The sequence below is a fragment of the Diabrotica virgifera genome, chromosome 4 (genome assembly GCF_917563875.1).
Source record: "Diabrotica virgifera virgifera chromosome 4, PGI_DIABVI_V3a".
Taxonomy (NCBI): domain Eukaryota; kingdom Metazoa; phylum Arthropoda; class Insecta; order Coleoptera; family Chrysomelidae; genus Diabrotica; species Diabrotica virgifera.
In genome coordinates, this window is record NC_065446.1 from 144,670,289 (window position 1) to 144,693,887 (window position 23,599).

A 23,599-nucleotide genomic window follows, 5' to 3' on the forward strand; every position below is an offset into this window, starting at 1 on the left:
CTTGAAATTTCATCAGGTGTATAGATATATTCATGAAATAAAATCAACGAAGAGCTTGAAAATCCGAATATATTTTGTTTCAATATTTCTAGATATTTATTGTAATTTTGTCCTTGAATAAGGGTTCCAAAATCTGCTAGTTTATACCTCTAGGTAAAAATTTTTATTGGGATGGTCAGTTTTAGAAATCAATTATTATGTTGTAAAATTGATACCAGTAACACCTGTCCTTATAATATTATTGTGAATTGCAATTTGAAACTGCCGAAAATAAACGCTGTATTTTCTCGCACAATAGCCGTTAGTTGCGTGCTTCTAATTTAGGCACATAATATTTTTTCTTAGATAAAGAGAAAAACCAAGAATCTCCTGTAAATATTTGGAGGATCTTCCTGCTTTCATAGTCATATTATCTTGATATTTTCAAGATTCCTGATTTTAATTGTTATGCAAATAGTTACCAGGTCGTTTCTGAAGTACTTTGTTCAAGTACTAGGTGGGACATTTTAGGAACCATTTAATTTGAAAGCAAAGATTACCGTATAGGTATTTGAAAAATGCCCCAGTTACATCAATTGATGTGGAAAGAAGTTTTTTCATGTACAAATATATTGTACCTACTCAGAAACCATAAGTTTTTGTTAGAAAAATTTAAACAGTCCTTAATCATTTAGTGTTAGCACAATTCAAAGTAATATCATTTATTTGTTAAAATACTTAAATACCTAAGCTTAGTTTGTAAAATAAATAAATGTTAATTACTGTAAATTATCATTATATATAATAAAACTAAGTTGATAAAATGTGTGTGCCGATAAAACTTAAAAAGGATTCCCGATACGATAAAGGGACTTATATAGTGCAATAGCCCTTGATCCCCCCTCGAACAAGTAAGTTCCCGTTTTAACTTAAAGGGCGTATTTTTAAAGATATAAGGGCTTTTCCTAGCAAGCTTGGCTAGCCCTAGACCTGGCTCCTCCACCAAATTTTTAAATATTCCCAATTTCGCCCCTTCGCCAAACTTTTAAATATTCCGGTATTAACATCATTATCATTATTATATATAATAAAACTAAGGGCGTATTTTTAAAGATATAAGGGCTTTTCCTAGCAAGCTTGGCTAGCCCTAGACCTGGCTCCTCCACCAAATTTTTAAATATTCCCAATTTCGCCCCTTCGCCAAACTTTTAAATATTCCGGTATTAACATCATTATCATTATTATATATAATAAAACTAAGTTGATAAAATGTGTGTGCCGATAAAACTTAAAAAGGATTCCCTATACGATAAAGGGACTTTATCGTAGCCCTTTATCCCCCCTCGAACAAGTAAGTTCCCGTTTTAACTTAAAGGGCGTATTTTTAAAGATATAAGGGCTTTTCCAATTCCTCAACTTGAAAATTAAGTGAAGTAGTGGCGCCATCTGTTGTCGAGTAGTTGAACTCCATTCAGAACAACGATTATTTGAGTTGCGTTTCGAATGGCGCTGCGGGCAATTACAGCATTTGTAGCAATGACGCGAAATTTGAAATTCCAATTTCAACAAAGTCTTAAATTACATTTGTTTCTATAATAAAGTTATTAAATTTTGTGTATTTATACAGCATTAAGTAGCTTTTATTTTGGAGTTGAAGCGAGATAAGTTTAGTTATTCAAATTATTAATTATTAATTCTGAAAATATTTAAAAATTTAAGTTTTCAAATTTCGCGCCTTTACTACTTATGCTATAGCTGCAGAACTTATTGTTACGGCGGACGATAATGTCGAGTACATTCTAGAATGTGTAAAAGAAAATACTCTCGAACTTTTCCGAATATGCTAGAGCCTAGCTCTCTGAATATATAAGGGCCCGGTATCACCCGCCAGAGTTAGTTCGATTTGAAAAGCGATTGCGAAAGGAACTGAAAGAAGTTATCTGTGAGCATTTATTTTGAAGTATCACGTGTCAGTATTTTTAATAGTGTGTTTAATTAATTCTCGATTTTGAAGCCGAGAAGAAAAAAGTCGTCTGTGAGCCTTTATTGTGAAATATCAAATGTAAGTATTTTTAACCGACTTCAGAAAAAGGAAGTTCTCAGTTTGATTATTAATTATTTATATTAATTATTTTTGAAAAAATAATTATTTTTGAAAAGATAATTAATAGTGTCTTTAATTAATTATAATGGTTGTTTTTCTTTTTCTTTTAATTGTTTGTCTATAAAATGTTTATTTAATTTATATTTTACAGAATACAATGCCTAGACGTAAAAAAGGAGGAGATCTTGCCAGTTCTGCAGCGAAACGGCGGAAACAAAAAGAACATAGAAGAAATGTAACGGAAGAAGAGCGCGAAGCACGTTTACAAAATCAACGAACTAGGATGAGAACTCTGAGAAGCACAAAAAATGAAGAAAGAAAAGAGAACGAAAGTATAGAAGAATCGAGAATTTTAAAAGATAATTTAACAAAGGAAGCATTCCACTACGAACCGACGAAAAAATATTACAATCATAAACATGTTGTGATCGGAAAAATGGATAACATTTGCCAATTTTGCCACGCGAAAAAAATCAGTAAAGAAACAGCAGGTCTCTGTTGCATGAATGGAAAAACTCGACTACCACCACTGGAAGCACCTCCACAGGAATTTCTACATTACATGACCGGGGAAACACAAGAATCAAAACACTTTCTTCAAAATATAAGATCATATAACTCCTGCTTTCAAATGACTTCTTTCGGTGTTACTTCGACCAACACTAATAGAAATAAATTTGAATATGTATTTTCAATTCAGGGGCAAATTTATCACAAAATAGGATCGTTACTGCCAATGCCTAACGAAGACTATAAATTTCTGCAAGTATATTTCATCGGAAATGAAGAACAAGAAATTGATCAACGATGCACAAATTTTAATGGATTGAGTTGCGAAATAATCCGAAATGTACAGAAGATCTTACACAGATACAATCAATTGATTTACATATTCAAAACAACATTAGACCGCATGATTTCTGATGACTATAAAATTGTAATTCGAGCCGATAAAAGACCACCTGGAGAGCACGAACGTAGATTTAATGCACCTCAGATAGATGAAGTTGCCATCGTAATTGTAGACAATGAAAATACAAGCCGTGACATAATTGTACAACGAAGAGGAAAAGGACTACAACGCATTGCAGAGACACACCGTTCCTATGATGCTCTTCAATATCCATTAATATTTCTGCACGGAGAGGACGGATACCATTTCAATATAAAACAAGTGCATCCTGAAACAGGCATAGAAACAAACAAAAAAGTCACTTCCAATGAGTTCTATGCTTACCGCTTAATGATCAGAGACAATGAAACATACAATCACATACTCAACACTCGCCGTTTATTTCAACAATTTCTGGTAGATATGTACGCAAAAATAGAAGCAGAACGGATGCTTTACATAAGACTGAATCAGAAGAAACTACGCACAGAAGAATACATCCATCTTCGAGACGCGATCATGAATGACGGCAATATTGACGATATTGGAACAATGGTAATCTTACCCTCATCATACACAGGAAGTCCAAGACATATGCATGAATATACTCAAGATGCCATGACTTACGTAAGAAAATATGGACGACCTGATCTCTTCATAACATTTACATGCAACTCATCATGGCCAGACATCAAAGAACAACTAAAATACGGACAAACCTCCATGGATCGACACGACATAATAGCCCGAGTTTTTCGACAAAAACAAAAAAGATTTATTGAAGTCATCACAAAATACCACATCTTTGGAACCGTTCGATGCTGGATGTATACAATTGAGTGGCAAAAACGAGGATTACCTCACTCACACAATCTCATATGGCTACACGATAAAATTTATCCCACGGATATTGACAAAATCATCCAAGCAGAATTTCCCAATCTACAAAAAGATCCGGAACTGTACAACATAGTAGTGAAAAACATGATTCACGGACCATGTGGATCATTAAACTTCAATGCACCATGCATGAGTGATGGAAAATGTACAAAAAAATATCCAAAACCATACTTGGATGATACAAAAACTGAAGAAGACGGCTATCCGAAATATAGAAGACGATCACCGAAAAATGGTGGCTTCACAGCAAAAATAAGAATACAAGGCAAAGACGAACTGGAAATAGATAACCAATGGGTAGTACCATATAACCCACTACTTTCGAAAATGTTCCAAGCTCACATAAACGTTGAATACTGCAATTCAGTAAAATCTATTAAATACATATGTAAGTACGTAAACAAAGGTAGTGATATGGCAGTATTCCAAATAGTCCAAAATAGCGAACAAAATAACAGAAATGATGAGATTCTTATGTACCAAATGGGAAGATACATCAACAGTAACGAAGCAGCATGGAGGATTTTTAGTTTTCCCATACATGAACGCAAACCAGCTGTGCAGCATCTAGCAGTACATTTGGAGAATGGACAAAGAGTTTACTTCACAAGAGACTCGACTAGAAAAATTGCAAGCGAACCACCTGAGAACACAACATTAATAGCTTTTTTCCAACTGTGCCAAACGGATTCATTCGCAAAGACATTACTGTATGTTGACGTCCCTATTTATTATACGTGGGACAAAACAAGGAAAATTTTTCAACGACGAAAACAAGGAATGCCAGAGGAGGGTCATCCAAAAATCATGAAAGCTGACACAATAGGTCGAGTATACACTGTACATCCAAACAATGCCGAATGTTTCTATCTCCGGATGTTGTTACACGAAATACGGGGACCAACAAGTTTCACAGATCTCAGGACTATTAACGGCTACCTATGCCAGACGTACAGAGAAGCATGTCAACGCTTAGGATTATTGGAAAACGATAACCACTGGGAATTAACACTACAAGAAGCTACACTCATAGCTTCAGCTGAACAACTTCGAGAGTTATTCGCCATAATTCTAACAACATGTAACCCATCGAACCCAAAACAACTATGGGACGCTTTCAAGAGGAGTATGAGTGATGATATATTGTACCAAATCCGACAAACTAATCCAGAACTGACTATAGAATTCAATGATGACATCTTCAATGAAACACTCATTCGCTTAGAAGATAAATGTTTAGCAATAAATAACCAGGCTTTAGTAGAACTTGGAATGCCAGCACCACAAAGAAATGCTTTCAGTGTGTTAAACTACGAAATTACAAAGGAAAAAAGCTACAACGTCAATGAACTGCTTGAATACATTGCTCACAACAAACCACTCCTCAATGACAATCAAAAAAAAGTTTACGACGTTATAATGGACCGGATAATTAACAACACTGGTGGAATTATTTACTTGGACGCACCAGGAGGCACCGGTAAAACGTTTCTACTAAATCTAATACTGGCAGAAATACGTGTTAAAAAACACATCGCACTGGCACTAGCATCATCCGGCATTGCAGCCACACTTATGGAAGGAGGACGAACTGCCCATTCTGCTTTACAACTACCGTTGAATATAGCAGAACAACAATTCCCGGTATGTAAAATCTCAGGAAAATCTGGACGGGGTCAATGTCTAAAACAAGCTAAAGTTATCTTATGGGATGAATGCACCATGGCCCATAAAAAATCACTTGAAGCAATGGACAGAACATTACAAGAATTGCGAAAAAACTCTGAAATAATGGGAGGAGCTCTACTCATACTGTCGGGAGATTTTCGACAAACACTTCCAGTTATTCCCAAGTCAACACCAGCAGACGAAATCAATGCATGCTTAAAAAAGTCACATCTCTGGTCACAAGTACAAATACTGCAATTAACAAAAAACATGAGAGTTGAATTATCAAAAGATGAAACAACAGCACATTTTGCTAAAATACTTTTACAAATAGGTGAAGACACATATCCTACTAACCAAACGACCGGCCTCATTGAACTCAATAGTGATTTCTGTAACATAGCCACTACTGAAAACGATCTAATCGACAAAATTTATCCAAATTTTGTTCAGAACTATACCAACGTAGAGTGGTTATTTCAAAGAGCAATTTTGGCTACTAAAAATAATGTTGTTGACGATATCAATTTTAATATTCTAAAGAAAATACCTGGTGAAGAGAGAATATATAAATCGATGGACACGATGGTATCCAGCGAGGAAAGTGTCAACTTCCCCACAGAATTTCTGAACTCTTTACAAGTACCAGGAATGCCATTACACTGCCTTCGTCTGAAAATTGGATCTCCAATCATACTACTGAGAAATCTCAGCTCTCCAAAACTATGTAATGGAACGAGGATGATCGTAAAACAGCTATCGAATAATATTATTGAAGCTGAACTTATTTCTGGAAAGAACAAAGGACAAACAGTATTTATACCTAGAATACCACTGATCTCTTCTGAATTGCCATTTCAATTTAAAAGATTGCAATTTCCAATTAAATTAGCTTTTAGTTTTACAATTAACAAAGCGCAAGGACAAACTTTAAAATATTGTGGCATTAACCTCAAAGAACCCTGCTTCTCTCACGGTCAGCTATATGTAGCTTGCTCAAGGGTAGGAAATCCGAAAAATCTATATATATATATATATATATATATATATATATATATATATATATATATATATATATATATATATATATATATACTCCAGACAATAAAATGAAAAACGTTGTTTATAAGCAAATAGTGTAAAAAATGAGCGAATGTTTTCAATAAATTTTTTTACTATTACGTCATAGTTTATTTTTTTATTGCAACTACCGCGTAATCTCATATCAACTCCCGGGCGAAGCCGGGTATTATAGCTAGTGATATAATTAAGATATTTTAAATATTTTTGTAAATAAAACGGATACTACTTTCTGAGTTATTTATATATACATACAGTAAAACCTGTCAGTAACGGCCACTAAAAATGAAAGAATAATTGGCCGATATAGAAAGGTGGCCTGTATTGCCAGTTTTTGTAGTCTACATATAATTGGTTTGGGGAATTTTTAAACTGGCCGTTAGTACAGGTGACCGGTAACACAGGTTTTACTGTAGGTACTTCTATTTTTTTTTATTTTTATATGCATATTTTATAGATGAACATGCATATTTTTGTGTAAAATGCTGCATATTTATGCGCATATTTCATATGTTTTTATTTGCATATTTGCCTAAGTCTAGTAATAACGTAATATTTTATTCTGCGTTTAAATTTTTCAAAAATACTTGTTAGTTTTCTCAGGATTCGAAAAAAAATGAATGCGCTTAAAAACAATTCGATCGAAATTTTGCGCCTACGCTCTTAAACAGGGTTAAAGTATTATACATTTTTGTAATCAGTACTTCAAACGCTTTTAAATGAGCTATAACATAATGTACTTTCCCATTAAAAAAAATCAAAGTTTTGCCTGTCGCCTTAAGAGGGATCGCGTAAAGTTCGAAATATTGATGTTATAATACTTTGATTATTTTAAAAATCGACATGTCGATTTTTAAAAATCGACAGGTCGATTAAAAGATAAAAGTCTGAGCGTTTTGCTTATGTGCTAGAAATAAATAAGTTATTAAGGGGGGTAACACTTATTCCAGCGCGTTATATAAGTTTTCGCTTTTGGAAACTCTCTTCTCGATAAAAGATACATTTAGAATGGACCAAGGACTAAGTCACGTAAAATAAATGGAATACAACAGAAAATAAAATTTATCGAAACAATAAATGAATATATTTCTCAACTGATACATTTCTTATCTAAGAAATATACAAGTGAACTTGTGACAAGTGTCAAAAATAATTTATAATTTTTAAAAATGTAATATTTTTTCAAATAAAAAAAGATTAAAACAATAACAGGGCTCTAAAACTAAAATATGCATTATGAAAAGTGAAGTCAATAGCAAATGAACGAGAACAAAAACGTTTATCATAGTTTTAAAAACTCATCAGAAATAGTATATAAAGGCTCAGAAAATTGGAACGTCTTGACAAACTTTTGGTACGAAAACACCAATGTTATTGTGATATCTACTGTATACAGTAGAACCCCGATTATCCGTGTGCGGATTATCCGGGTTGCGGATTATCCGTGCTATGATTTTCTATTACTCAAATTGCATTTTTAAGGTTTTATCAAAATAAAGTCACCGTAAATCACTCGACGGGAACTGTATACGTCGAGAGGGAGACGCATAATGAAAGGTTTATTTTTTTCTATTATCTTTTTATGGTAGGTACATACAGGGTTGCGAAAAAGTCTGGCAACACGTTATTTTCTCGGAAACAGCTGGAACGATTTTTATAGATTTTGGTGGGTAGGGGTCTTTTAATGTGGCTGATATTATAGTGGTAATAACATTGTTGTCAAATCTTCCGTTTTCCTGGAAATCTAATGAACTTTATTTCAAGTGGAACACCCTGTATATTTTTTGAGTTTTGGAATCCTTAAGGGATACTGATTATTTTTCATATGCTATTTCTTATACCTAAATGCCATAATTTCTGCGTTATTGCTATATTTATTAAAAAAATGTTTTTAAACAATTTATAAAAATCAATTTTTGCGGCCCGGGTAGACATTACATTAGGTTCTTTGGATCATTGGGAACAAAAAAGGTCTTTTGTAATTCTTCTTTTAAAGTTAATCGTTTTCGAGTTATAAACAATTCAAAATTGAAAAAACGGAAAATGACGATTTTCAAGGTTTAATAAAAACACAAGTAAAAAAAAATAATTTTTAAAATTACAAAGTACCTAAATTCAAGATCAAGCCTTCTTCGATCAGATACCTATAAGAATGTTTGGCACGTTTTATATTCTAAGGAAGCGCATATGTGAGAACGGGCGATCGGGCTGCATTACAACTAAAAAATAATATTTTAAAATGAAACAAGACCAAATTGCTTATCGGTAACTGATAAAATAAGGCTTGAACTTGAATTTAGGCACCTCGTAGTTTCAAAAGTAATATTTTTTACTTGTGTTTTTGAATCTAGAAAATCATCATTTTTCGATTTTTTTTCAGGTTTAAATTGTTTATAACTCGGAAACGATTAACTTTAGAGGAAAATTACAACAGACCTTTTTTGTTCACAATGATCCAAGGAACCTAAAATAATGTCTACCCGAGCCAAAAAAATTGATTTGTATAATTTGTTTAAATTTTTAAAGTTATACTTCTTTAGGCACGAGGGTGAAAAAATTTTGATTTTACTGGGCGCATGCTCACACCGACTGTATGGTATAAACGTTATACGGGATCTGATTGGGTGTTAAAATCATCTGTCAATAATTGTTCAATATGGAGATTTTGGATAAACAAATTAATGTTGTGTATATTCATATTAGTTTTTACTGTTGTGATGGCAGAGAAAAAAGTTTATAATTGTAGTGACTTTTTAAATAGTTTTTAAAAGCGACAGGTACGTAATAATTGTAAATGTTTCAGTATCCTAATAAAAAATTTCTACCTATTTGGTAGAACCTACCAAAATAGTATGTAATGCTTTGATTTACATAATTTGATTACCATCAAAATTTCTATCAATATTCACCTAATATATTGTTTTCTTACTCTATGTTTTGTTGTATATTTCAATTCTAAATAATTTCAATTCAAAATCAAAATAATTTGATTTAATTCAGAACTATCAAAAGTTTAATCCGTTTAGTTAGTTGATCTTCGCACATGGTCTCCATGGGTTAACGTTTAAGGTGAATGAATTTCAATACTAACTACGCTGATAAGCGGGTTTGAACCCCAATACAAACTTTTATTTTTTTATACATTTTATGATTGTAAGTATATTTATTATATAATTTTTTTTCAGAAAATACGTATTTAGTAAAAATTTTTCCGACAATTATTGTTCAGAAATCATTTGTGGCATTTTTCAATGTGTTTGTGTGTGTTTTATTCTTTTAATTTTTGGCACTGTTTTAATAAAAATTTTTGAGAAATAGTAAGTATAAGTTTTATTATTTAAATAAACTGCTTAAAGTATATTAATTTCGTTGAAATCATATAATAGAAGTATAACTTCTTACGTGCGTACAAAGTACACACACATTCATTTTTTTTAAATAAATGTAGCAATAACTCCGAAATTATGGCATTTAGGTATAGGGAATATTATATGAAAAATAATCAGTATCTCTTAAGAACTCCAAAACGCAAAAAATATACAGAGTGTTCCATTTGAAATAAGAAAGTTCATTAGATTACCAGAAAAACGGAAGATTTGACAACAATGTAATTGCCACTATAATATCGGCCGCATTAAAAGACTCTCACCCATTAAAATCCATAAAAATCGTTCCAGCGGTTTCCGAGAAATTACCGTGTTGCCAGACTTTTTCGCAACCCTGTATGTATGTATACGTGCATATATGTATTAAGTATGTATATATAAAAAATAAATGTTCTGATTATCAGCGCTTTTCAATTATCCGTGCTGGGGCTTCCAATCCCGCAATACCTAGATCTCGGTATTGCGGGATCCCGCGTCGTTTTCCAATCCCGCGTGATGCGGGATTACAGAAGCGGGATCCGCGGGATTTGCGGGACTGAAAAAAGCGTACATTACTGCTGTAGCAACGCTCAAAATGATCAAAAAACTGTCTTTGCGCCGTATTTTACAACGACGTAGAAATGTGACTGCACTACTGATTTATCTCAAAAGCCTCGTAGTTACCAAGCGTCGTGTGACAATGAAACTTTTCATCTCGCACCGAAAAGTTTATTCGAAAAGAAATTAATGATTTTGTAATGGGAATGAACTTCAGCCTTTTAAATTCATCTGAGAGCAATGATCACGAAGAGGCTAATCAAGTAAGAAACACGTGAGAAACAATGTAGAGGTTCCATCATCGGGTTCCGATCTTGATCTTACACTGCAACAGGAGTTAGAGTTAACTATAGCGTCAGCATGTAATGTATTTACTTTGCCCGTCGCCATCTCGAGCTAATACACTTGAGTCCATTATTAAAATAGAAATGACTGGGGACTATGAATCTGGGGAGTCAATGGGAAAATATCTTACATTTACATACATATAAAGCCTAAAAAGGAATACTGTCGACGTATGGAAGCCGAAAGGGCATTTTCTGCTGCTCGCTATATTGTGTCTAAAATAAAATGTGCAAAAAAAAAACCCAAATGCCCGAATTGCAGCGGTGACCACCCTGCATATTCAAACAAGTGTCCTGAAAGGCACACAGTCCCAACCTCCGCCCAAGAGATTCAACCCCTCACGGTTGAAAGATCATTTCCACCACACGCATTGCCTTTGGAGACGCAAAATATCATAATGATACAAACAACGCTACTGTTGAACTTGTTGCCTGAACTCAGGGAACACATAGCAGCAATCGCCGCAAACCTGGTCAGTCAGGTCTATGGTCACTCAACCGTGATCCATGGACATGGCAGCCAGATCCAACTGGCCTTCAGCCCGAACAACTAAACCCTCCCTTATGGATTTCACCTTAGGTGCAGTTAACTGTCAGGGTCTCTCCAAAAAGAGACCCCTCATCAAGAATATCCTGTCGAAACATAACATACAAATCCTTGCACTCACAGATACTCTGTCGAAAAGCGATCCACATTTCGCAGGATATTCGATCATTCATCGAAACCGCTGTCAGGTTTCACGTGGGAATGGTATTCTCGTGAAACACGGAATACCACACAGCGCACATACATACCCACCAAATTTTTGTCCACCTGACGTGGACTTCCTGGCAGTTGACGTGCACATCCCCAACAACGAAACCCTCACGATAGTCTCTTACTACAAACACCCGGATCAACCACTCAACAGGCATTTGCTAGAGTATTTTTCAACGCTCGGCAAGGCCGTGTTGATGGGCGATCTGAATTGTAGACATACACAGTTTGGTGATCACCGTCAAAACCCAGAAGGCATCCGCCTCACGGATTTTCTACTAGACCTTCCTATCTCTCGAATCACGCGAAACACTGAATACACGTTTCTGAACGCCGCTGGGGCCTCTATTATCGACCACATCCTAGTTACTAGTAACATTCTGGATCGGTTCGAGGATAGATGCCACATAGGTGACTCAATAACGTCAGACCACGTACCAATTCTTGTCAACACTGACATACTAATTCCAAAACAACCCAACCCTCCAAGAACTATAAGAGACTATCGTCACGCTAACTGGACTGAATTCCAATATTTCATCACTCAAAATATCCCTATGTTAGGCGAACTTGATACTAACGATAGTATCGACACCAGTGCAACCGAAATTGAGAACCTCATCACCGAGGCGATCACGCACGCAATCCCACTTAAACAAATAACCTATGCATCACCGGCACTTCCACAATACATCATTGCCAAAATCCAACAAAAAAGACGTCTTCTAAGTCAATACAAGGCCAACAGAAATCCACTAATCAAAACAGAGTACAACCGAATCTGCGCCAGGATAAAGAGAGAGATATCTGACCTAACGGCTCGCCGGTGGGAAGATGCTACCTCAAAACTGGACTACAGAGACGGTAGTAAATTCTGGCACAAATTCAAAGTCCTAACAAAACAAAAACTATCTCAACCCTCTCTCTGGACGAATTGGCAAGACACACAAGAAGACTCATTCACACTTACAAGACCTTTATTCGACCCGTCATGGAGTACAAATCATACCTCTACTCTCTTTGCACTAGAGCAAAACAAGAGAGGTTGTTGCGAGCGGAACGTAGAATCTTGCGTATATGCAACTACGAGCACTGGAGATATCCCTCAAACGAAATCCATAACATCTCAAACATCCCCAAAATCACTGAGAGAATTAACTCTCTGAACAGGAACTTCACAATCAAAGTAATCAACGGTCCCCCCTCCGACACACAAGAATCTCTCAAATGTTCCTGTTCATCTTCCGGCCACGTACTCTGCCGAAAGCCCAAATACAAAAAGATTCATTTACCGTCTGCTCTAATGCAAACGCATTGACGAACTCCCGGTAGAGTACGAAAATATCCTCGAGGCTACCCCGTTAGCCTACCGTACCCACCTACAGAGCCGCGTTTAGGTCGATTGATGCCCTAGGCAATTCTCTAGTAGCCGCCCTTCAAGCATGTACCATTTTTGCGAAAAAAAAATTGCAAGCAGAGTTTTTTATTTAAATAAGAATACATAAAATTGTCATTCCAGTTCGATCACATCAGATTTCTTTCTTGATTTTTCTTTGGAAAAATCATCTGTAATGTCGTTATAATTTATCGCCTTTGTTACGTCACTTTCTATGGACAAAATCGACAAATTGTTAAGACGTTCTTGCGTCATACTTGATCGGAAATTATTTTCATGTCTATTTTAAATTCTTGACATTTTCGAAAATGACCTTTCAGCGGACACGTTGGTTGGCAACTGGGAGGCACAAATAAATGCGCAAAGCAATATCAAAATTAGGGAAAATATCTCTCAATCCATCCTTCTTTAAATACTTAGATATGTCAATTATTGGTGATTGGTGATTTTATTGTGGTATCCAAATGAACCTTTAAGTGAATGAATTCATGTATGAATGATGTAGGTATCTATAGGGCTTTTCATCGATTGTCATTTGTTTCGAGCTTCTGTCACATGTTGTATAATCTATATATAATATTAATATACACGGATTATACGACATATGACGGAAGCTCGAAACAAATGACTGAATGAAAAGCCCTATTAGTGCAGTCAGTGAGGGTATTTGGCTCCGAATTACATCCTACTGCATCAATTTACTTGATATTTTCACTGTAAGTAGGGAATAGCTCAAGAAACAAAGTCTACACTATGACGCTTTTAACTTAGGGGTGGTTCCCACCCGTTCTCGGGGTGGAAATTTTTTTTATCAAACTAACACCGGAAGTGGCCAGAGAACCTAATTCTAAGCAATAACTGTTTTATACCCCATTCCACGAATATACAACCCTCTTGGATTATCGCGACGAATATTTTACTGTGCAAAATATGAAGAACTAAAGTAAATTGCAAATTATAGTGTTGTTTATTGGAGTAATTATTATAGCAAAATACTTTCGTACTTCTTATGTTGCACACTAAAATATTCGTTGTCGCGATAATCCAAAACAGTCGTATATTCGTGGAATACACCATATAAATTTTTTTGAAGACTCAATACTTTTTGAGTTATTCGTAGTTAAAAATTTGCCATTTTCATTGAAAAATAACACTTTTCGGAGACTGTTTTTTTGGGAATACCATAAAAATTGTGCATCTAATTTGTGCTATGTCGATTTTAGGGGTATAATGCTACGAATAAATTTTCTAGTGCTTGAAAAGACCTTTATAATGAGAACTGTTAAATGACGGTTACATTCAAACTAAGCGAGATATGGTGCAAAAAAAACTTATGACTAATGTATTTTAAGGAAAAATGAGAAGTATATTTAACCCCTCATCCACCAGAATTTAAATGCATCGTTTTTCTTCTAGAATACCTTCTACTATAGTGTTATTTCTATATTCAAAAAGTTGGTCGGGTTTAAAATGAGTTTTTGAAAAGAATAAAATCAAATTATAGAGCGCATTTTTAAATGTTCTTAAAAATCTTCCTTTTTCTCCATGTAATTCAAAAGTGATAAGAGATACGTAAAATAATACCTTACAAAAATGTAGGTTTTCTTTTAGATAACAAATTTATTTTTATTTCATTACTGTATCTCATTATCATTTTCGAGTTACATGGAGAAAAAGGAAGATGAAATAAATTAAAAATGCTCTCTATAATTTGATCTTATTTTTTTTTCAAAATCTATACATTTTAAACCAGTCAACTTGTTGAACATAGAAATAGCACTATAGTAAAAGGTATTGTAGAAGCAAAACGATGCATTTAAATCTGGTGGATGAGGGTTAAAATATACATACTTCGCATTTTATCTTAGTATAAAATAAATTATATTTTAAAATAAATTATTAGTCATCCTTTTTTGTTGCACCATATCTTGCTTAGTTTGAATGTAATCGAAATTTAACAGTGCGATCGTTTTTTCAGGCAGTACTCACAAAAGATATTGATAGCATTATACCCTTAAAATGGACCATTTCTCTGTTATTATGTTGAACACACCCATTTGAGCATGCACAAAAAAAATTATTTTCGCCTATATACCATATCTCTTTTTATGTTATCACTAGAAGACTTATAAAGGAACGAATCTCTTTGATTTTTCATAAGCTACAAAAATGTTTTATACAGTTTATATAGTTTTTTTCGTTAGATGCATAATTTGTAAGGTATTCGCAAAAAAACGTCCAAAAAGGCGACATTTTTCAATGAAAATGGCAAATTTTCAACCACGAATATCCCAAAAGCATTCAGTTTAAAAAAAAATATAGAACAGTGCGCCCGCCGCTTTTGCGGTGCTGCCGACGGCCCAATAATCCCTAAATTTACGACTTCTATCCTTTTTGAATGAATAGTGTTAAGAAAATGCAATTTGTTTTCTAGAAATGAATGCCCACTTATATTCCATTGATGGATGTACGATGTACTTAAATGTTATTCGATTTTAATTTTTACATACAAATATTTTTTTGTACAGTATTTTTGCCGCCCTAGGCAACTGCCTATATTGCCTAATGGATAAAGCTGCCTTGCCCACCTATAACATATCCTCTTCCCTACCCCGAACAGGGAGAAGTTGGTTTTTTGCGGTTTCCCAACTTCATTGCACAATTATACCTGTTCGTCCCAAGAAAATAGCCGCAACTATTTTCACCACTCGAACGCTCACTGTCCACGCTGCGCTCAAATGCCACCTCCTGACCGCCGACGAGGGACGCAGGTTCGCCTGTCGTTGTACAAGGGTTTCTAGGGAGACTGGTCGAGAGCAAAGCACGGACAGTACACGTAAATGTCTATGGAACCAACAACAATCCATCAAACTTTCTTCTCTGTTGACTTTTTAGCCTGCTGGACGCCACCGTCGGGCATAACCCAGGAATCCAAAAAACATCAGGATACGACACTTGCCCCAGTGCGTTTTTCGGACTGTTTGCTTTTGCGGCCACATTTTACATTCACTTCAAACCCTGAAGAGGACTAAATCCTAAACGGGGACACTCATTGAACGCATTTCTACATAGCAATATATCTATACACGCAAATCAAACAATGAGAAGAACCTCGGTATCTCAGTCGGCAGTCGTCCTCCGGCCTGCACGGGCTTGTCCCGTCAGCCTGGGGCGCTGCACTCTACCCTGACTCTGTGGTCTGGGGTCGTCTAAGAGCAAGCAGTTGTTTTATTTAAGTTCTAGTGTTTAGTTAGTCTAGTGATTTCTCTTTTAGGTTAATTTCCAATCATAGTGTAAGAAAACGAGCTTTGGTTTGGTTCTTTTCAGAACCAACCAAAGTCTCATAGAAGTAGTTCCAGTAGTTCTTAAGTGTAAGAACTGTACTGAGTTATGGATCAGGCAGAACTCAGTACAACTCTTCAACGTAGCAGTAGTAGCAGTATTTTATTTTAGGTCTATTTTTAATATAAGAAAACTTGTATCGAGTTCTTTTTAGAATTCGATACACAATGCACTGGCCTTTGTTAAGGGCCATGGTGCAAAACCCAAACCCATGGCAAATACCGAGATCCCGCGGGATTGAAAATTCGTCTTCTTCTTTTGCCCTTTAATCCGTCCAATTTTGAACATAGGCTTCCCCCAGTTTCCTCCATTCACTTCTGTTTAGTGCTTTCTGTTTCCAGTGCGTTCCTCCTATCTTTTTAATATCGTCTCCCCATCTCATCTGGGGTCGTCCTCTTGCTCTCTTTCCTGTCCGTGGTCTCCATTGTTGTATCGTGCTATTCCACCTATTGTCCGTTTGTCTAGCGTTATGACCTGCGAAGCTCCATTTTAGCCTGGCTATATGTTGGCCAGCGTCTTTGACTTTTGTTCTATTTCTGACCCAGTTGTTTTGCTTTTTGTCTGTCAATTTTACTCCTAACATTGCTCTCTCCATGGCTCTTTGTGTCTTCATTATTTTATCCATGTTTGCCTTTGTCAGGGTCCATGTTTGGCATGCGTATGTGAGAATTGGGAGTATGCACTGGTCAAACACTCTTGTTTTTAAGTATTGTTGTATTTTTTTTTTATTCTTTAGGACCCATTTTAATTTTTCTGCCCAGGCCAATCTGACCCTTCTTTTTACCTCCGTTGTTTGGTTTTCCTTATTTATTTTTATCATCTGTCCCAAATATATATAATCATTAACCGCTTCTATTGTGGTGTCGTTTAGTATTACGTTTCTATTGTCTTGTGTTTGTCATTGTTTTTGTTTTGGCAAAATTCATTTTTAGACCTATTTGTTCGGATTCATTTGCTAGTTCGGTTAGCATGGTTTGTAGTTCTTCAAAACTTGATGCTATGACTACTACATCGTCCGCATATCTTAGGTGGTTTAGTTTCTTTCCATTTATGTTTATTCCCATGTTTGTCCATTCCATTGTTTTGAAAACATCTTCCAGTGCTAATGTAAATAGTTTAGGAGAAATAACATCTCCCTGTCGCACTCCTTTGTTAATTGGTATGGGTTTTGTGGTTTCTTCCAATTGTACTGTCATTGTTGCTTTCTTATAGATATTATGTATTAGCATTCTGTATCTGGAATCTATTTTACAGTTGTTTATAGCTTTTCTATTGCCCACATTTCCACGCTGTCAAATGCTTTTTCGTAGTCAACGAACGCTAAGTGCAGATCTATATGGTATTCGTTAGCTTTTTCTATTAGTGTCCTAATTGTTAGAAGATGGTCAGTGGTGCTATAACCCTTTCGGAATCCTGCCTGCTCTACTGGTTGATACGAGTCCAATTTGTGTGTTAGCCTGTTGTTGATTTGCTGAAAATTCGTAGCCCCCGAAAATACCGAGATTGAACTCAGACTGCGGGATTGGAAGCCCTAATCCGTGCCACGTCCGGTCCCGAGGAGCACGGATAATCGGGGTTCTGCTGTAAATGCATTATAAACCTGTAGAAAACACTTAAATAAAATGTGGTTCCTTACTGAGTTACAGGGTGTTTTATCTAAAAATTTAAAAACTGTTTTTGCTCAGCATTTTAAAACTATTCAATGTATCCTTTTCATACTTGGCAGGTAGTATAGGTACTATACAAACTACTAAATTATGTTAGAAAAAAGTTTCTGGCTATTACCAGAGGCCTACGACGGGGGATAGTGAATGGTTGTTCGTTTTCAAATTCTACGCCACTGGCGGAATTGCTATTTTAGTTCAATTTTTGGATTCTCCAATACTTTCTGTGAAAATAATGTACTCTTCATTCGTAACGATAAAGTCATTAGTTTTCGAGATCTTTGAAGTTAAAAATGAAACGACACGGTTATTTTGATTAATGTATTGTGTCTCTTCATTTTTAATTTCAAATATCTCGAAAACTAATCATTTTATCGTTACAAATGAAGGGTATATTATTTACATAAAAAGTATTGGAAAATCAAAAAATTACACTAAAATAGCAATTTCGTCAGTGGCGTAGAAATTGGGAAGGGTCAACCAGACACTATCCCCTGTCGTACGCCTCTGGTAGTAGGTAGAAACGTTTATTTATCTTAATTTAGTAGGGTGTACAGTACCTACACTTTCTGCCAAGTATGATAAGAATACGATAAATAGTTTTAAAGTACTGGGTACAAATAATTTTTAAATTTTAATCATATGAGTTATATCATAAAATCAAAATAACTGTGCCGTTTCATATTTAACTTCAAATATCTCGAAAACTAATGACTTTATCGTTACCGATGAAGAGTATATTATTTACGTAAAGAGTATTGGGGAATTTAAAAATGGCACTAAAATAATAATTCCTCCAGTGGCGTAGAATTTCAGAAGGGTAAACCATTCACTATCCCCCGTCGTACGCCTCTGATAGTAGCTAGAAACGTCTGTCTATCATGATTTAGTAGGGTGTATAGTAGTCGCACTTTCTACCAAGTATGAAAGGGATACGTGGTATAGTTATAAAATGGTGAGCAAAAATATTTTTTAAATTTTTAGATAAAACACCCTGTAACTCAGTAAGGAACCACATTTTATTTAAGTGTTTTAGGTTAAATCTTCGTATTTTGTGCTAAGGTTTCTCCAGTTATTATATGGACAATTATTAATGAAACACCCTGTATATAATTTTTAATTTAAATATAATTTTTAAGAATTTAAAAATCAGGTAATTTAAATGCAGAGTAAATCCTGATTTTTAAATTCGAACCTAACATAACCTCAATTCATTTTTTTATATCTTAATCTTTTTTACACTAATATATTCGTTCAAGTTGTAAGCCAACAAGATTTTGACTTATGTAAATACTTTGTATATTGACATCAATAAACTGAATTGAATTGAATATGATATGTATCAAGGTCCAAATTCTTTTTATGCTATTTCTTTAAGTTTTGCCTTATTTAAATCAAATATTTTGCCAAGCAACATGCCCTACCGATTTTCTTGCTCTTTTTCATTCGCCACTGACTTCGGTGCAAATGATTTAATAAAAATTTGTTATAAAATCTATTTTACATAACGTTTATACAAAAATTAGAAAATATTCTAAACCCGAACTCTATTTAAATATCTAATAGTTTTAGAATAACAATTTATTTTCCATCCTTTTTGGTGAATCGTGTAGAAAATAGAACAAATGAAGGATCCACGGGAAAAACATGATAAGCGCCAATTTATTCATTTTGAGGTTTTACAAAATTATAATACGTTTAACTGGTCCCAACAAAATGTATTAACTCTGCTGGAAAATAAGCTGATAAATACCACGATATTGCCTATTAGAAATATGCATAATACAGGGGAAGAACTTGATATTCACCAGCCGTCCAGGGAAATAACTTGACAAGTCCATTTGATTGTGTCAATGTTAACGTTCATGTTTTATCCATGTCTTCATCCTTAGAGTGTTTTTCACAACTCCTTCATAAATAATTATTTTATATTAGAGTGTATTTTGAAAATAATGTTTTTAGTTTGTTACATATTCACTTTAAATATATAAATTTCATTTTGATCATCATCATTTATATAAATTTTCATATTAAAATATTTCTGGTTTCCAAAGTTTAGTATTTATTTCATATCCTATTATCATTAGTAAACCTATAAACCATAATTATTACAAATTAGTATAGCAGCTTTCATATTACTATGTTTTAAAGCGTTTTTTCGCTCTCCTGTAAAATTAGCAAAATGGCGCTTATCATGTTTTTCCCCTGGACCCTTCAAATATAAAGTATAGTAGAGAATATTCAGTCCATCTTTAAAAAAATATTACCAAATATCGCAGTTATCGAACCAATGATCATTTGAGAAGCTGTCGAGATCGAAAACGCCTAACGGGCCATAGCAAGAGATTACAAACAGCCCCTAATTACTTTTCACATTAATAATTCTATTAAATCACGAGAAAACCTAGATGCATTGAAATACACTGATCAAAGACTAGATAAAAGATTAATTCTATGACATTTCAATGACCCAATCGTTAAAAATGGCGAATGTGAGCGAATTTTTATGATAATTTTAAATGGTCATATTGCAAGTAATGCATCATTTCAAAACTTTTATATCATTGCGTATGTTATCAGATTCTTGTGCGATTCTACAGCATAGTTTCAAAATGACCACCATTCAATGGTAAATGGTGACAGTGGGGAAAAGTATGAACTGCCATTCATAATTTGTTAGTTATCAGCTTTTATAGAAAACTTTCGAACAGGTCCAATTTATTTTTTAAGTTTTCTCCATTCTAACTTGTTTATTTATTGTCATCTGTCAAATAAATGAATGGCACAGAAGCTTTAAAATGATGTTAGCATAAATGATGGTGCATGATGGTTACAGTTTTCCAGTAGTCTTAAATTTAAATATATCCCCTTTTAAGAATTTTTTAATTAAAGTCACTTAAAAAACGCTCATGAAAAGGAAACGTTACTGATACTACAATATTTGACATAATTGCTGGACTTTTATATAAAAACTTAACTTCTTCCAGCTTGTAGTGTAACAAAAGACGTAATAAAATGAAGAAAACCCTCAGAAAGGTTAGACAAAATGACTTCCGTCGCGGTAACATTAAAAGTAAACCTACCTAATGCCATAATCAAAGTAAGTCAAAATCAAAATTATATGTCATTTCTTTTCATAAAGATTTTTAGACCAGAATGAAATTCCTCCAACTGTTTATAACACATATATAACTAAATCAATCAATTGGCGATCAATCAGTGACCAGATAGCCGTCATCATTGACAAAGTTTTTCTTGCTGATAGACTGAATATTATATTTTTACCAAGAAAACTGAAGCTCATTTATAAAGCATCAATAAATCGTGACTATATAGGAAAATATTTATTGCTTTCACTTTCATTGGTGTTTGATATCCTAAAAAAAACATCTACAAAAAAATTTAACAATTAGGTATTGTTATTTTGTGCGTTTTATTTGCAAGAACTGATGTTGCTCCTCCGATTCATCGTAAAATGCATGGATTGTGCTGAAAACTACTTAGATCTGATAAATTAGTGTATAAATTTACCAAAGATCATTATAACCCCCTACTGAAAATTGAGTGTATTAAATTAAATAGTGTTTAAGAGATACTTTTAAAACACGTTAAGCCCGCATAACGCAGATGCTGTCTCACGGTGCTGTGACCTTGACGGACCGCGTGACCTTACCGTGTGTCACACAGCCGTATTAAAATTAATTTCCGGTCCACAGATCTCACAAAAAAAATTAATGCTGATGCTTAACGTTAAATGCTAACGTTAAGCGAACTAGAAACGCTAAAAAGGAAGAATTGCAATACGCTATAAAGAACGCAAAAAAGGCAAGGCTATCGGACCGGATGGAATTTACGTAGAAACACTAAAGCTTTTAGGTGACGAGGGCATTAAGATACTTCAACTTAATTTACGAAAGCGGAAAAATTCCAAAGGATTGGCTTAATCCTCATTTGTTGTACTACCAAAAAAACACAGACCCACAAAGTGCAGCGACTATCGCACCATCAGCCTAATGAGTCATGTACTGAAAACTTTTCTCACAATAATTCATCAAAGACCATATAAGAAAAATCGAGGACAGAACCTCAAGTACTCAATTCGGTTTTCGCTGTGGCCTTGGAACAGGTGATGCACTATTTGCAACCCAAGTTTTAATTCAAAGATGCAGATATGTAAATCATGTTTTCTTGTGCGCGATTGATTTTGAAAAAGCTTTTGATAAAGTTCGCCATGAAAAAATGCTACATATTCTCAAGACTTCCGATCTGTCTGGACGGTAGGGACATTAGAATCATCGCAAATTTGTATTGGGGCCAGGCTTCATGTGTTAGGGTTGGGAATCAGTGCTCTGAAGAAGTAAAAATCAAGCAAGTCAACAAGGCTGTATATTGTCACCAATGTTGTTTAATCTTTACGCTCAAACAATCTTGAATGAAGTGTTGGAAAACGCAAAAGAAGGCATACTCATTAATGGCGTGCTCATGAACAACATCAGATACGCAGATGACACCTTGTTAGTGACAGGATCAATTGAACATCTTCAAGCGTTATTGAACCGAATGGTGGCGTTCTGCGCGATATATGGGCTCAAACTCAACGCAATAAAAACAAAGTTTATGGTTAGTAGTAAACAGGCAGCCGTAAATAATAATATACTAATATAACTATAACGTAACAATTGGTAATCACTCAATTGAACGCGTAAGTTATTTGGTATATCTGGGTACTCATATTAATGAAAGCTGGAACCCTAGTACAGAAATAAAAAGTAGAATTGCCAAAGCAAGAACAAGTTTTATGAAGTTTAAGAAAATCCTGTGCAGTCACGATCTCAAGTTGGAACTTCGCATAAGAATGGTTCGATGTTATATATTCCCAGTACTACTTTACGGGGTTGAATCATGGACCCTGACAGAATCGCTTTTAAAAAACCTAGAAGCATTTGAGATGTGGGTCTACCGCCGTATTCTGAAGATCAGTTGGGTAGAAAGAGTCACAAACGAAAGGGTTTTACAACGTTTGAATAAAAGTTGAGAAGTAGTGAACACGGTTAACCCGCCGTTACACGCGTCTTCTATTGTGACGTGGTTGCACGCGTATGAGCGTCGCCCTCACCTACATCAATTCGACTTATTTCGAGGAAGAATGAATGTCGGTCTTGACGGTCCAGTTAGCTGGGGCTCAGTCGATCGACAAGTTTAGTGGATTTGCGATTTGCGGTCGCTGGTTCGAGCCTCAGCTAGGTCATGAAATTTATAAAAGGCCAACGCCGTAGTATAAAACTCAATAGAGTCTACGGCTTGGTCTGGATAAACTGGCGTCGGATCGGCCTATGGAGGAGCGGTACGGCAAGAGATAAGGGCTTGCGGCTTGGTGATACTCCTCCATAGATCCCTACCGAAGGGCGTTGACGCCTAAGAACGGTGTATACATACATGAATGTCAACATGTATAACTGTAAAATGGGTTGTACTCACATATTATAGAAGGTCTCGTAAACCATTTTTTTTTATTAATTTAACAAAACAAAAGTAAATATCAATAGCAAG

At 34.9% G+C, this 23,599-nt stretch overlaps 1 protein-coding gene across 1 annotated transcript in view; it reads left to right on the forward strand.

Annotated features, from left to right (window-relative positions):
- The first annotated feature begins 2,585 nt into the window (after positions 1-2,585).
- The window catches only part of LOC126883680 (uncharacterized), a 28,396-nt gene continuing 7,382 nt past the window's right edge, over positions 2,586-23,599 (forward strand). The window contains exon 1 of the mRNA XM_050649340.1: positions 2,586-6,519. Within this exon, the coding sequence (XP_050505297.1) occupies positions 2,586-6,519 (3,934 nt within the window). The remainder of the gene's footprint in view (positions 6,520-23,599) is intronic.